Source organism: Erinaceus europaeus, chromosome 17 (genome assembly GCF_950295315.1).
Source record: "Erinaceus europaeus chromosome 17, mEriEur2.1, whole genome shotgun sequence".
Lineage (NCBI taxonomy): Eukaryota > Metazoa > Chordata > Mammalia > Eulipotyphla > Erinaceidae > Erinaceus > Erinaceus europaeus.
In genome coordinates this window covers 15,297,671-15,311,104 of record NC_080178.1, presented here as the reverse complement: position 1 = coordinate 15,311,104, position 13,434 = coordinate 15,297,671, and the positions used below count along the sequence as shown (strand labels likewise).

At 52.4% G+C, this 13,434-nt stretch overlaps 2 protein-coding genes across 14 annotated transcripts in view; one reads left to right on the top strand and one right to left on the bottom strand.

Moving 5' to 3' along the window:
- ATG13 (autophagy related 13) overlaps window positions 1-2,669 on the top strand; it is a 51,642-nt gene extending 48,973 nt beyond the window's left edge. For all 12 annotated transcript variants that reach the window (XM_016186440.2, XM_016186438.2, XM_016186435.2 and 9 more), the window contains one exon: window positions 651-2,669. In XM_016186440.2, the coding sequence (XP_016041926.1) occupies window positions 651-728 (78 nt within the window). In that variant the 3' untranslated portion in view covers window positions 729-2,669. The remainder of the gene's footprint in view (window positions 1-650) is intronic.
- Window positions 2,670-4,622: 1,953 nt separating this feature from the next.
- The window catches only part of ARHGAP1 (Rho GTPase activating protein 1), a 30,628-nt gene continuing 21,816 nt past the window's right edge, over window positions 4,623-13,434 (bottom strand). For both annotated transcript variants that reach the window (XM_016186442.2, XM_060176487.1), the window contains exons 5-13: window positions 11,373-11,504; window positions 10,182-10,268; window positions 9,914-10,012; window positions 7,532-7,639; window positions 7,359-7,435; window positions 7,129-7,206; window positions 6,606-6,734; window positions 6,400-6,503; window positions 4,623-6,274 (exon numbers count right to left, since the gene is read on the bottom strand). In XM_016186442.2, the coding sequence (XP_016041928.1) occupies window positions 6,086-6,274; window positions 6,400-6,503; window positions 6,606-6,734; window positions 7,129-7,206; window positions 7,359-7,435; window positions 7,532-7,639; window positions 9,914-10,012; window positions 10,182-10,268; window positions 11,373-11,504 (1,003 nt within the window). In that variant the 3' untranslated portion in view covers window positions 4,623-6,085. The remainder of the gene's footprint in view (window positions 6,275-6,399; window positions 6,504-6,605; window positions 6,735-7,128; window positions 7,207-7,358; window positions 7,436-7,531; window positions 7,640-9,913; window positions 10,013-10,181; window positions 10,269-11,372; window positions 11,505-13,434) is intronic.

Below are 13,434 nucleotides of genomic sequence, written 5' to 3'. Positions count from 1 at the left end.
TCCTTCCTTCCTTCCTTCCTTCCTTTCTCCTTTTTACCAGAGCACTGCTCAGGTCTGGCTTATGTTGGTTGAACCTGGGACTTTGGAGCCTCAGTCATGAGAGTCCCTTTGCATAACCATTATGCTATCTACCCCCCCCCCAACACTAAATTTTTCTTTAAAACACTATTAATTTATGATGAGAGAGAAAATTAGGAGGAGAGAAAGAGAAGACTAGAGCACTCACTACTCAGCTCTGGTATAAGGTGGTGCTGGGGATTGAACCTTTGAGCTTTGGGGTTTCAGGCATGCCTTCACAAATTGAGCTATAGTCTTCCACTCCCCCCTTTTTTTCTCTTAACTTATAGAGCCCCACTTTTCATTTCTAGCACTCAGTTTATCCTTGTAAGTTCCAGTCTCATCTGTCTTTGAGATATTTCACCTTTGTGTCATCATGTTGTCATGGTCCTTTCCTACTTCACTGAGTGTCTGGCCCACCTGGGTTCCCTGGGACATTCTGCCAACCCCATCCCACTGCCGTCTGCTACCCTAAGGCCTGTCCGGTGCTCCCCATTCTGCTTTCCTAGCCCAGCTCTTCTCAGGGTGGCTGGCCTGTCTGCCCCTTCCAGATCCTGCCTGAACAAGTGTTTCTCCCCCGCTGTCTCCCACAGGACTCCCTGCAAGAGAAGCTGGCTGTGCACGAGAAGAATGTCCGAGAATTTGATGCCTTTGTAGAAACCCTGCAGTAAAAGTCGGTGCCCCGGAGTTCTGGCAGGAGCCCCTTTTTGCAGTCTAGGAGATGAAGAATTTCCCACTCATCAGCTGCTCCCATCCCTTGTCCTGCTCCTAGCTGGGTGCAAGGGAGGCTGGTTTCTCAGGGGAGGCCTCAAAGCACTTGCCCTAGTAGCGTCTGAGAGGACTCACCCTCAGGCCTTGGCGATGGGAAGGCCCTTGGTAACATGGGCCTCACTAGGCTGCTTCCCAGAGGCTGTCATCTGCTCCTTGCCCCCACCTCCTGCTTGGCTCTGCCATGCAGCTGGCCCTAGCCTGCCTGCCCTTCCCATCAACCACTTGACATTCCAGCCATTGGCCCAGATCTGTGTGGAGGCAGAAAGAGGAAGGAGACCGCTCTGGAGGGAGCAGGAAGCATCCCTCAGGCCCTTTGCTGTTCCCTGTAGTTCTATCTGCTTCTCCTCTCTCCACTCTCTCTCTGCCCCCGTGCCTGCACTTTTGGCAATACTATCGAGTCTCCTGCCCAGGGTGACAAGAACTCCTGCCCATCCTGTGACAGCGTGTCCCAGCAGCCCTGGTGGCTGCCCGTGCTCAGCTCCTTGGAGGCTTGCGAGCAGAATGGAGGATCCTGCGGCCAGGACTCACAGTCCAGGTCCCCCACTCTCGCTGCTCCTTGGTTGTAGAACATACTAAATATTTATTACTTTCAGAGAAATCAGATATTTTATAGAGAAAATAAGTTTGAGGCTAAGTGTTTTCACTTGGAGAAGGTGGAGGGCCACCTTCTGGTGCAGGGAAGCCCCCAGATGACTACGCTGAGGCGTTCTTTCCCCAGAGGTGGGAGGTGTGGGCCCAGAATAGGGCCGGCCTTCCGGAAGGCTGCATTGCAACTGACAGTGGTTCTCCCTCAGATCACAGCCCCGAGTCTCACCAGCTTCTGCTGACCGTTCCAGCAGCCCAGGAAGTCTTGGGAGCTAAATGGGGTGACACCCCAGCGTTGTCACACGCCATGCCCCAGGAGTGTTGCGTGTGGTTGTTTAGGGCCCCAGGAAGGCTAGACAGGCTGCTTTTCCTGTGGTTCTCGTTCTTTCTTCTTAGGCCTGGATTTTGGATGAGTTCCTCCTGCAGCCTGAGCCCAGCCACCACTTTCGTTTCATCATGGGGTCTGTACCCTGCCCAGAGGTTTTCTGGCTGGATTGGTTCTTTGTTGAGAAACCAGAGCTGGGCATAGAGTTGACTTAACCCTATAGGTACTGTTACTTAAATAAGTCAAGTGCCTAGCCTCCCCTCTACTTACATCTGTCCTTCCCCCAGCCAAGGCCTCACCTCTTCACTTCTGGCCTGCCTGGGGTGTTAGCTCACTGGCAGCAGCTGCTCTTCAGTGGACCAGGCGGCCCTCAGTAAACTGCGTGTGACTCTGCCCCACCTGCCAGGGCGACTCTGGAGGCCGCAGGGGCTCTGATGAATCTCAGGTGAGGCTTAGCCTGTGCCTCCTGTTGTGTTAAAAAAAAAAACAAAAAAACCACCTCCCAGCAGATGGGTCCAACTTGCCTTCTCCATTTGGGCCAGAGCAAAACCCACGGCTTGCTAAATCAATCCAGATCTACCCCTAAGGCCCTGGGTAAATTACTCCTCTCCTTAGTGCGCCCCCTCCCCCATACGTACAATTTTAGCCCCTGCCCTCCTTGTGCGGCCTTGCATGGAAAGGACCCTTAGCCATCATCCAAAGCAGTCGTCTTCCCTGTTTGTGGCCCCTGTGGGCGGGCAGCAGCCTTTCTCCAGGAGCCCATCCCCAAGAGGCTGAGCTGGGAGGAGAGTGTTGTCAAGGCTGGCCCTGCCCATCAGCCAATAGCAGAGCCCCTATCCCTCCCCCAGCCTATCTGGTTTGGAAATACTGAACTGTTCTTTAAAAATATATTCAAGAGGTTTCCAATAAAATTCTTTTCTGTACTTTACAATTTCCTGTCCTGCTGCTTGTGTACAAACCTTAACACTCACTCTCCCCAAACACATTCTCTGTAGGTCTAGACCTGCCAGGCTCTGTGGGAGAGTCAGCAGGCTCTCTGAGCCGCGGGACCACTTAGCAACTATGGGGAAATGCCTTGGAGCAACTTCTAGCAGTTTCCAGCAGCCATGTGGGGCTGCCCAAGCTGCCAGGGGTCTGTCTGCTGATCTAGTCTGAAGTGACTGAGCAGACAAGACAGGAGGGAAGGCGTCGAGTGAGGTAGCAGGAGCCAGGGCACTGGGGGCTTCTCTGCAGAGCCCCTGGGGCTACTCCTCAGGCTTCTCTGGCTCGCCTTGGACTTCTGGCCTGTGCCTGAGGTGGGAGGAGGGAGTGGAAGGTGAAGCCGGCATTCTAGAAGATATAGGGGCTTCTAGACACTGAAGACTGGCCCCCTGATGGGCCTGCACCACTGGGAAGCCAGTCCCAGGACAGAACAGGGCTGCTTAGAAGACCCAACCCGGCCCACAGCTGGGCCGACAAGAACGAAGCCCTGCGAGTTCTTGTTAATAAACCACGTGCTGTCCCATTAACTGACCACACAAGCAGGACAGTCACCCTTCCCCTGGGTCAGAAACTGCCCCTGTTGTCCTCACCTTCGATTGGAGTCCCTCCTAAACCAAGCGCTCAGCTGGCCCAAATCCTGACAGTACCCCTTTAAAGCACCTCCTCACACTCTCCCCCCACCCCCAGACCCACTGTTGTTAAGGCAGGGGCAAAGCGGCTTTTGAGTCACTCACACAAGCCCTGCCAGGAGCCCTGCCCAAGTAAACAGCTCTCCCTGCCTGGCCTCCCTCCCCCCCTGTCTGTCTTCCTGGGTCACTGCCTCTCTCTCTCCTACCATCACCCAGCTTGGAGCTGAGCTGAGTCAGTGAGAAAGGCCACTGGTGAGGCCCAAGGTGATGGCTGTGTTTACAGCAACACATTGGATCGACCTCGTGGTGCATCCCGTGAGTACCCATTCATTGGGGAAACTGACGATCCTTCCTAGCCGACTGAATCCACATGGATCCCAGTCACTTTCAAAGCCAGCAACAAGCAGCTCCTGACAGCTTTCAACCTGACATTGTTGACTGGCTACGGAAGAAGGGCAAATGCTAGAAGAAGAACAGCAACACACAGCTTGCCCCACAGCTCCAGCCTGGCTCTCCCAGCCCAGGCAGCAGGGAAGGGAGAGGAGCATCCCCAGGGTGCAGTCAGCAGGCAAACAGCACACAGCTGGAACTTGATCTGCCCGGCGTGCCAAGTGCCCTGCTGGCCAGCCTTCCCAAGATTCACATAGCAAATTTAGTTTTGTAGCCTTTGCAGCAAACCTGCTCAAAAAAGGAAAAGGATTGTTTCCTTGCCTTCACATGGCTAGGGGACAGGTGGGGACAGCCCAGGCCCTTGGGCTGAGGGGGTAAGGGAAGGGTGGGCTGAATGGCCACGTGATGCCCATGGCAGGTGCGCCACCAGGTCTGGACCGCCACTTTGTTCATCTGTGAGATGGTGGTCGTATCGGTTGCCACGGGCACTCAATGCACCGCATACACCTTTGATCTGCAGAGATCGGGAAGTGGTTTCATGGGGTATATGACAAGTTACTGGACAGCTGCTGTGGTACTAGGGCTGGACCCTGGGCTGAGTCCGAATCCCATTCCACTGTCCACCACTGTCCTCTCTGTCTTAGGGACAAAAGAGGCCCTGGTCCTAGGATCCAGCATTTGGCAGCCAGCTGAAACGCACAACAATGAGTAGTGAGGCCACACTTCTGAGCCTGGAAGCTGGCCTCACACCTGCTCACAGGCGAACAGATGAGGAAGGGGACCTGTGGGCTGGGGACTTCTGAGGCCCTGTCTGCAACCTGGCCACCATGCGCTCCCCACCGGGTTCTGAGCCTCCACACCCTCTTCCTTCATGTCAGATGAGCGGCTTTCGTCTCCATTTTTATTGGCATACAAAAAGTGCAAAGGTGACATACATGATTGGTGCTGACAGAGCAAGTCATTAAGTGAAGGTGAACAGCTGATTCACAGTACAGGCCCTGCCCCTCCCCCCCCCCCCCAGCTAGAGGCCAGTGGAGAAGGGGACAAAGAGAAAGACCAAAGAGATCCACAGAGCTCCCCACTGCATGGACACCTGCTATACAAAGGGGAACAGAAAGCAGAGGCCCAGCCCAGACTATGCACATGGACAGACTGACAGAACCAGCAGTCACACTGGCCCCAGGAATCTTAATGAGCCAGTGCCCGGGAGTGGGGGTGTGGGGTAGCCCAGTGAGGTCAGTCCCCTTCCCCACACACACTGGCTAGTGAGGCCAGAATTTGGCCAAGCCTGCAAGGACAGGGCCGCTGGGTAGGTATTTCCCTGCTGCCAGGGCACAAGGCTACAGCAAAGGGGTTGCCCGGATTCACGGGGTGGGAGTGTGAGGGTAATTCTAAAAGACACAGCTGGGATAAGTCATCAGGGGACTAGGTTTCCTAAAAAAAAAAAAAAAAACAGGGCCCTGGAGCCACGTGCTCGCTGGAGGAAGTTGCCAGAACTCACCTGTGGCACTGAGTCATTCCTGGCTGGAGCTGGGATCAGTGATTCCACGGGTGCCTTTGGGCTGAGGGTCTGGCCATGGGGGTAGGGGGCAGGCAGTAGGTAGGGTGTGCTGAGGCTGCTTGTCACTGGTCCCACCACACACTCAGGGCAGCTCAGAGCTGGGAGTGGAGCGTCTGGGTGCATGTCAGGACTTGGCCCTGTCACTCCGGATACCTAGCAGAACCAGGGCTCAAGGTACTCTGGGGGCAGGAGCACTTGGGAAAGGCTGCCTGGAATGTGGACAAGGAGGCAGGAATAGGGCTGAGGTTCCGGCCTTTCCATTCCTCAGCTGTGGAAATCCCCAAGGCTGAGCAGTTAGCGGGCAGGCCCTCACCCAGACAGGGAGGCGCATGGCAGAGCCAGCCCAGCCTCTCATTCCCGGGTAGGGGGGAAGGGTAGGGGGGAGGACCAGCCCCAGTTACCAGCCCAGCTGGCAGGGGTTTGGCATCTGCAGTTGCCAGGGAAAGAGAGAGGCAGGAGAAAGCAGGAGGGGGTGCTGGGGCCCATCCTTCTCCAGGGAAAAGAGTCAAGGCCAGCTCTGCAGAGCCGGCCACATCCAGGGACCCAAGGAGGCAGTGAGAAGAGTAAGGCCAAGAAGGAGGTGGTGACCTAACCTCGAAGCCTCCAGGGCCAGAGGGGCTCACAGAAGGGGGAGCGGGTGCTGCCCACAGGCTGGTTCCAGCTCCTGTCTCCCCAGTACCTCATGGCTCCTTCCTGGACAGGAGGCCCAGGCTCCTATTTGATGGAAGCCAGGAGGAAGACTCCCAACAGGCTACCAGAGAACGGGGTAGAGGGGCCGGGCAGGGCTCAGAGTCCCTTGGAGTCAGGGCAAGGGAATAACTCCTCCTGATGGTCCAGCAGGAACTTGGTGAAGGTGTTGATAGGGTTAATGGCCTTGAGAGTGATGGCAGCATCCTTGGCCCACAGCAAGTTGGGGCCAAAGACCACGGCTAGGTTAGTGTTGGTCATCTTGTTCTGGTCACAGTGGGCAGAAATCTGTGGAGGGAATTGAGAGGCTATAGCAGGAAGCCCACAACCACAAGGCGAGCAGCAGGAACCCCTCTGCCCTCCATCGTCTCTAGGGAGCAGCAGCGCCTGCTGAGGCCGAGGCCAGGTCTCACCTGTACCAGGAAGGCGGTCAGGAAACGAAGCACCTGGTAGTTCTCCTCAGGCAGTGCCTGGAGGGCCTGCAGCGTCACCTCCACTCTCTGGCTCTCTTCGATATCTGTGGGGATGCCGTAAGCTGGTTACAGGGGTCCTGGGCTGGCCAGGGAAGCCCAGATAGGAAATGAGGGAAGTGTCCTGGGAGGAAGTGCAGGGCACTCACTGAGAAAGCCGACCACGTGGGGGTAGAGGTCAAAGGTGAGCAGGGGCTCCGGCAGCTCCCGGAGGAAGGTCTTGAGGATGACAGCGGGCAGGTGCAGCTCATTGTATTGGTCGAAGTCCACTGGCAGCCCTGGGGGAGGAGCAGGGCAGGAGGGAGCACAGGAGGATATGAGAGCCCAGGCCCCGCTGCCTGACTCTACCTGGGCCACTGCACAAGTCCCGCATGCCTCCCTGGGCTCCTGCAGACCACGTGGGTTGAGTGCCCCTCACACACACTCTGGTTACTCCTCACCTCTAGATGAACTGGAACCCAGGGCCTGGAAGCCTGACTCGAGAGGCAGCGGGCCAGGCAAGAGTGGGCCAGGAGATTACCCGGAATGCCACAGAAACCTCTCAGAACCTGGGGTGCTTGTTCACAGAAGGCAGAGGCACCCCAACAGACACACACTTGATACCATTCCCCTGCATGTTTCCCCCCACACACACACACACAGGAGCTGGGCATATATTCCAGACCCACTCACCCATGTTGTACTTCTGCTGCACTTCTCGTACCACTTGGGTGTTGGCCGACCTCCGGAAAATGCCCTCTGTGGTGAGAGCTGGGAACAGTGGGGCCTGGTGAGTCTGGGGGCTCTGGGCCTGTGCCGAGTCCCCACTCGGCCTCTGCCTCAGACCCCCAGGCGGGGCCAGTGAGGTGCTGGTGCTGCCTGCCTGGCAGGTTCCCGAGGGAAGAAGGGCGTCCTGTACTCACCGTGGGCCTGCAGGTAGGCGACGGTCTCCCGGAGCACCAGGGGGATGGGCTCCTGCTCTGGGTTCTTCTCCTGGAGGCTGTGGGGGCAGGGACAGTAAATTGGCTGCAGCGTCCCCCCCCCCCCACCATGTCCAGCATCCCGGCAGGGACTGCCCAGTGCCTCAGATACTTACTGCTGCAAAGAGACCCCGAACTGCTGGTTGGGCAGAGGCGGCCGTGGTGGCATGGGCTTGGGGGCAGTGGCTGGGCTCTTCTGTGTGGACTTGAGGAAGTCATCATACCTGGAGGAGCAGCGGGAAGGAAGGGTCAGGCCTGGTTTGCTGAGCAGTGAACATGCTACCTCACACGCTGTTTTATCCAGTCCCTACATCGCCCTGCTTCACACACTCCCAGAAGCGAAGGCTTTAACTTAGTTGTAATCGCTCAGCTTTTAAATTTTTTAATTAATTTTATTTATTCCCTTTTGTTGCCCTTGTTTTATTTGTTGTAGTTATTATTAATGTCGTTGTTGGATAGGACAGAGAGAAATCGAGAGAGGAGGGGAGACAAAGAGGGGGAGAGAAAGATAGATACCTGCAGACCTGCTTCACCGCCTGTGAAGCGACTCCCCTCCAGGTGGGGAGCCGGGGTTCGAACCGGGATCCTTACACCGGCCCTTGTGCTTTGCGCCACATGCACTTAACCCGCTGTGCTACTGCCCGACTCCCGATCATTCAGCTTTTAAGGGGCAGAAGCCTTCAGATGCTGCCTCCTAATCATTACGCTAACTTCCTGGGTTGGTCCTGGGGTTCTTCTTTTTTAAAAACAATTATTGGGGGGGGTAACGGGCTGAGTGCATATGTTACAATGTGCAAGGCCTCGGGTTCAAACACCAAGTCCCCAATTGCAGGGGAAAAGCTTTGTGAGTGGTGAAGCAGGGCTGCAGCTGTCTTACTCTCTCCCTCTCTATCACCCCCTTCCCTCTTGATTTCTGGCTGACTCTATCCAATAAATAGGAAAAAGAAAAGAAAAGAAGAGAAGAGAAAAGAAAAGGGAGAGTTTGAAGACAGCATAATGGTTATACAAAAAGCCTTTCATGGGGGCCAGGTGGTGGTGCACCTGGTACAGCACACACATTATAGTGCATAAGGACCCGGGTTCAAGTCCCCAACCCCCACCTGTAGGGGGGAAGCTTTGCAAGTGGTGAAGTATGGCAGGTGTCTCTGTCTCTTTTCCTCTGTATCTCCTCTCCCCTCTCTCAATTTATCTCTGTCTCTACTCAATAATAAATATATATATATATATTAATAAAAGACTTTGGCGGGTCAGGCAGTAGTGCAGCAGGTTAAGTGCACATGGCGCAAAGCTCAAGGACCGGCTCCCCACCTGTAGGGGGGGTCACTTCACAAGCGGAGAAGCAGGTCTGCAGGTGTCTATCTTTCTCTCCCCCTCTGTCTTCCCCTCCTCTCTCCATTTCTCTCTGTCCTATCCAACAACATCAATAACAAGAATAATAATAACCACAACAACAAAAGGGAAAAAATAGTCTCCAGGAGCAGTGGATTCATGGTGCAGGCACCGAGCCCCAGCAATAACCCCGGAGGCAAAAAAAAAAAAAAAAAAAAAGACTTTCATGTCTGAAACTCTGAAGTCCCAGGTTCAATCCTCAGCACTACCATCAGCCAGAACTGAGCAGTGCTCTGAAAACAAACAAGCAAACAAAAACCCTTCATTTATTTATTTATTTATTTGTTTATTTATTTACTACAGAGTATCATTCTGGCATATGCAATGTTGGGGATCAAGCTCAGGATTTATGCTTGCACATCAAACCTTCTTGCACCACCTCCCTGGCCACCTGTTCTTTTTTAAATAATTTAATTTGGGGCAAGGGAGATAGCATAATGGTTATGCAAACACTCTCATGCCTGCGGCTCCCAAGGTTCAATCCCTGGCACCACCACATGCCAGAGCTGAGCAGTGCTCTGGAAAATAAATATATAAATAAAAAAAAATATTTAGTTTCACTAAGGCGCTGGGGTGAGTCCACACATTACCATGTGCAAGGACTCAGGTTCAAGCCCTGGCCTCCACCTGCAGGAAAAAACCTTCATCGGCAGTGAAGTAATGCTGCAAGTGTCTTTCTTTTTCCCTCTCCCACTCACTTCTCAATTTCTCTCTGTCCTATAAAAATTATAATAAATAAAATTATTTGGTTTCCTGAGAGAGGTCATCAAACGGAAAAATAGTGACCAAAGCACAGCTCCGCTCTGGCAGGTGGAGGTGCTGGGGATTTAATTAATTAATTAATTATCTATTTATTTACCAGAGTACTGCTCAGCTCTGGCTTATGGTGGTGTGGGGGATTGAACCTGAGACGTCAGAGTCTTGGGCAAGAGAGTCTCTTTGCATAACCATTATGCTATCCACCCCCCACCCCTGAGGACTGTGAACCTATGGCCTCTGGTATGCTATCTACCTGGCCCATCCTGGATTCTCAACTGTGCCGCTTCCCTTGGCTGAAGAGCCCCTCCCCCACAAACCCGACTCCCATGACACACGTGCCCCGGCCTCACTTGAGCACTTGGCGAGGGATCCCCAGCTGCTCCAGCTTCACGTGCTCACTCAGCTCACTCAGGTAGTTCACGTAGAAGATCTTCTGCCCAAACTTGAAGCTGCCAAGGAGAGGGGTGGGTCAGGAGGTGCACCTGCTCTCACCTCTCAGCTACAGTCCAGACCAGGCGCCTTGACCCCGGCCAGTCTGTCTGAGCCGGCTGGACCCCTTGAGTGTGGGCTTCAGAGTTTAAGATCCCCCCGGCCCCCTCAGACCCTGGTCCTGCCCACCTGATGATGGGCTTAAAGAGGATGAGCAGTGTCTTGATGAACATGGTGGGGTGCACGATGTACAGGGCCTTGATGTTCTTCTTGTACCTGTGGAGGCAGAGGGCAGCCTTTAAAGCGTACACACACAGATGCTGGGCAGTGGCACACCCACTTGAGCACACGTTACCCTGCGCAAGGAGCTGGTGTGAGCTCCTGGGCTCCACCTGCAGGGAGGAAGCTTCACAAGTGGTGAAGTGGTGCTGTGGCTGCCTTTCTTCCCCCCCCCCCTTACTATAAATTTCTTTTTAAAAAAAATTTTTAATTATATTTATTTTTCCTTTTGTTGCCCTTGTTTTTATTGTTGTTGTTATTGATGTCGTCGTTGTTGGCTAGGACAGAGTGAAATGGAGAGAGGGGGAGAGAAACACAGACACCTGCAGACCTGCTTCACCGCCTGTGAAGCGACTCCCCTGCAGGTGGGGAGCCGGGGGCTCGAACCGGGATCCTTAGAACGGTCCTTGCGCTTTGCGCCACATGCGCTTAAGTCGCTGCCCGACTCCCCTTACTGTAAATTTCATTTAATTCTTTAAATTTTTATTTATTTGGTATAGACAGAAAGAAATCAACAGGGAAGGGGAGATAGAAAGAAAGAGAGAAAGAGACTCCTGTAGCACTGCTTCACCTCTCACGAAGTGTGCCCACTGTTGTGGGGAATGGAAGGCTTGAACCTGGGTCCTTGTGCATGGTAACGTGTGTGCTCAAACAAATGCGCCACCACCTGGTTCTCTGTCTCTCTCTATCTCCCCATTCACCTCTCAATTTCTGCCTTTATTTTAAAAATTATATAAATAAATATATATATATATGAAAGGGTGGCAGTGAACACACAATAGAATCACTCTGGCTTATGTGCTGTCAAGGATAGAACTCAGGACTTCATGCGGGCAGGCTAGCTTCTCAATATACTTTCTTTTCTCGAACAATCTGTGGTCTCACACATATGTGATTTCCGCACTCTAGGCCACTTTTTCATTTAGATAGATAGGAAGGATGGAAGGATGGAAGGAAGGAAGGAGGGAGGGAGGGAGGGAGGGAGGAAAGAAAGAAAGAAAGAAAGAAAGGAAAGAAAGAAAAAAAGAAAGGAAGGAAGGAAGGAAGGAAGGGAGGGAGGAAGGAAGGAAGGAAGGAAGAACTCCATTCCCCCCAACCCACTTGCGGTCAAACTCCCGGTAGGCATCGCGAAGCCAGCTGAGGGAGGGCTTGTTGTCGCTGGTCAGGCCGTGGTGCAGGTAGAGCAGTGTGTAGTCGCTCTCCACGTACTGGTCCAGGGTGTGCTTCAGGTACCTTCAGAGAAAATCGCCCCAGGAGGCCAGGACGGAGCTCAGTAACACAGCTGGTATGAGGCCATGGGCCCCATCCCTGGCTCCCCTCCCACACAGTAGCCTCAGTCAGACAGCAGATCTGCTCACATCACCCTTCCCCAGCACCCCATTTCCTTCCCTGCACTGTGGCGTGTTGTGAAGGAGAGGCAGGGAAGTGACTGGGCAGCAGGGAGGAATTTGCTGGGACATCAATGAAGGCAGCTAGTGATTCTGAGCATGATTCTGAGCACTGACTAGAAGGCAGGAGCCCAGGACTCCAGCTGCGCCCTCTCGTGCGCCTGAAAGTGAACATGATGGTTCTCCTTACAGGGCACCCCCAAGTACGGGTGGTCACCATCTATCCACACTGAATGTTTAGTGTCTGCCCAGCACTTTCTGTACAGTAGCTCTCACCTTCCCCATAACAACCAAGGCTGACAGTACTCATCCTGTCTGACACGGGAGGGCGCCGAGGTTGAGTCTGGAGCTGTGTTCTGGACTGTATGACAGCACTTCCCTGTACACTTAAGCTCCAGGGACATGCTGGAAAGCACTCACCCAGGGGTGCGCCCCTCCCCTGCTCTAGACACACACACACACACACACACACACACACACACACACACACACACACACTTCACTTTAAGTGGAGAAATATGAACCAGAATCCTGGAAAGGGAAACAAAAGGGCTGGGGAGATAGTATAGTGGTTATGCAAAAAGAGTTTCATGCCTGAGGTCCCAGGTTCAATCCCCAGCACCACCATAAGCCAGAACTGAGCAGTGCTCTGGTCTTTATCTCCCCCCCCATCTCATTAAAATAAAATATTTTAACTGATTCAGTTACATACTAGGCCCACATATTACAAAGAAAAAAGGAAATGAGTCTAGTGCAAAGTCCTCTTTCTAGTCCCACTCCCTTTCTTTTTTTATTAATATTTTATTTATTTATTAATGAGAGGGCTAGGAAGAGAGAAAGAAAAAGAAATAGACATCACTCTGGTACATGTATTACTGGGGATCAAACTCAGGACTTGATGCTTGAGAGTCCAATACTTTATCCACTGCACCACCTCCTAGGCTACCACACTTCCTTTTCTAACTAGAGAGCTAGGTGCTGGGTGTGTGACGTATGACTAGTGCTGGGTTATTACTACAGTAACTTGCCCTTTATACTCACTGAACACTTTGTAGCTTGCAAAGAACTGTCACATAAAAAGACATGGACTGGTGGGAGGGGGAAGATAACATAATGGTTATGCAAAAAAAGCTTTCATGCCTGAGGCTCCAAAGCCTGAGGTTCAGTCCCCAGCAACAACCATAAGCCAGAGCTGAATAGTGCTCTGGTGAAAATAAATTAATTAAAAAAAAATTCTTTCTTTTTTTTTTTTTTAATGGTATCTCATTGTTGTCTTTATTTGCATTTCTCTAACAATCAAAGACTTGGAGCATTTTTTCATGTGTTTCTCGGCCTTTTGGATCTCTTGTGTGGTGAATATTCTGTCCATGTCCTCTCCCCATTTTTGGATGGAGTCATTTGTTTTCTTGTTGTTGAGTTTGGCAAGCTCTTTATATATTTTGGTTATTAGCCTCTTGTCTGATGTATGGCATGTAAAGATCTTCTCCCATTCTGTGAGGGGTCTCTTGGTTTGGGTAGTGGTTTCTTTTGCTGTGCAGAAGCTCTTTTATTCAATGTAGTCCCATAGGTTTATACTTGCCTTAGTCTTCTTGGTAATTGGATTTGTTTCAATGAAGATGTCTTTAAAATGTACATGGAAAAGAGTTCTGCCAATATTTTCCTCTATATATCTGATAGTTTCTGGTATAACATCTAAGTCCTTGATCCACTTGGAATTTACTTTTGTGTTTGGTGAAATGTAGTGGTTCAGTTTCATTCTTCTGCATATTTCTTTT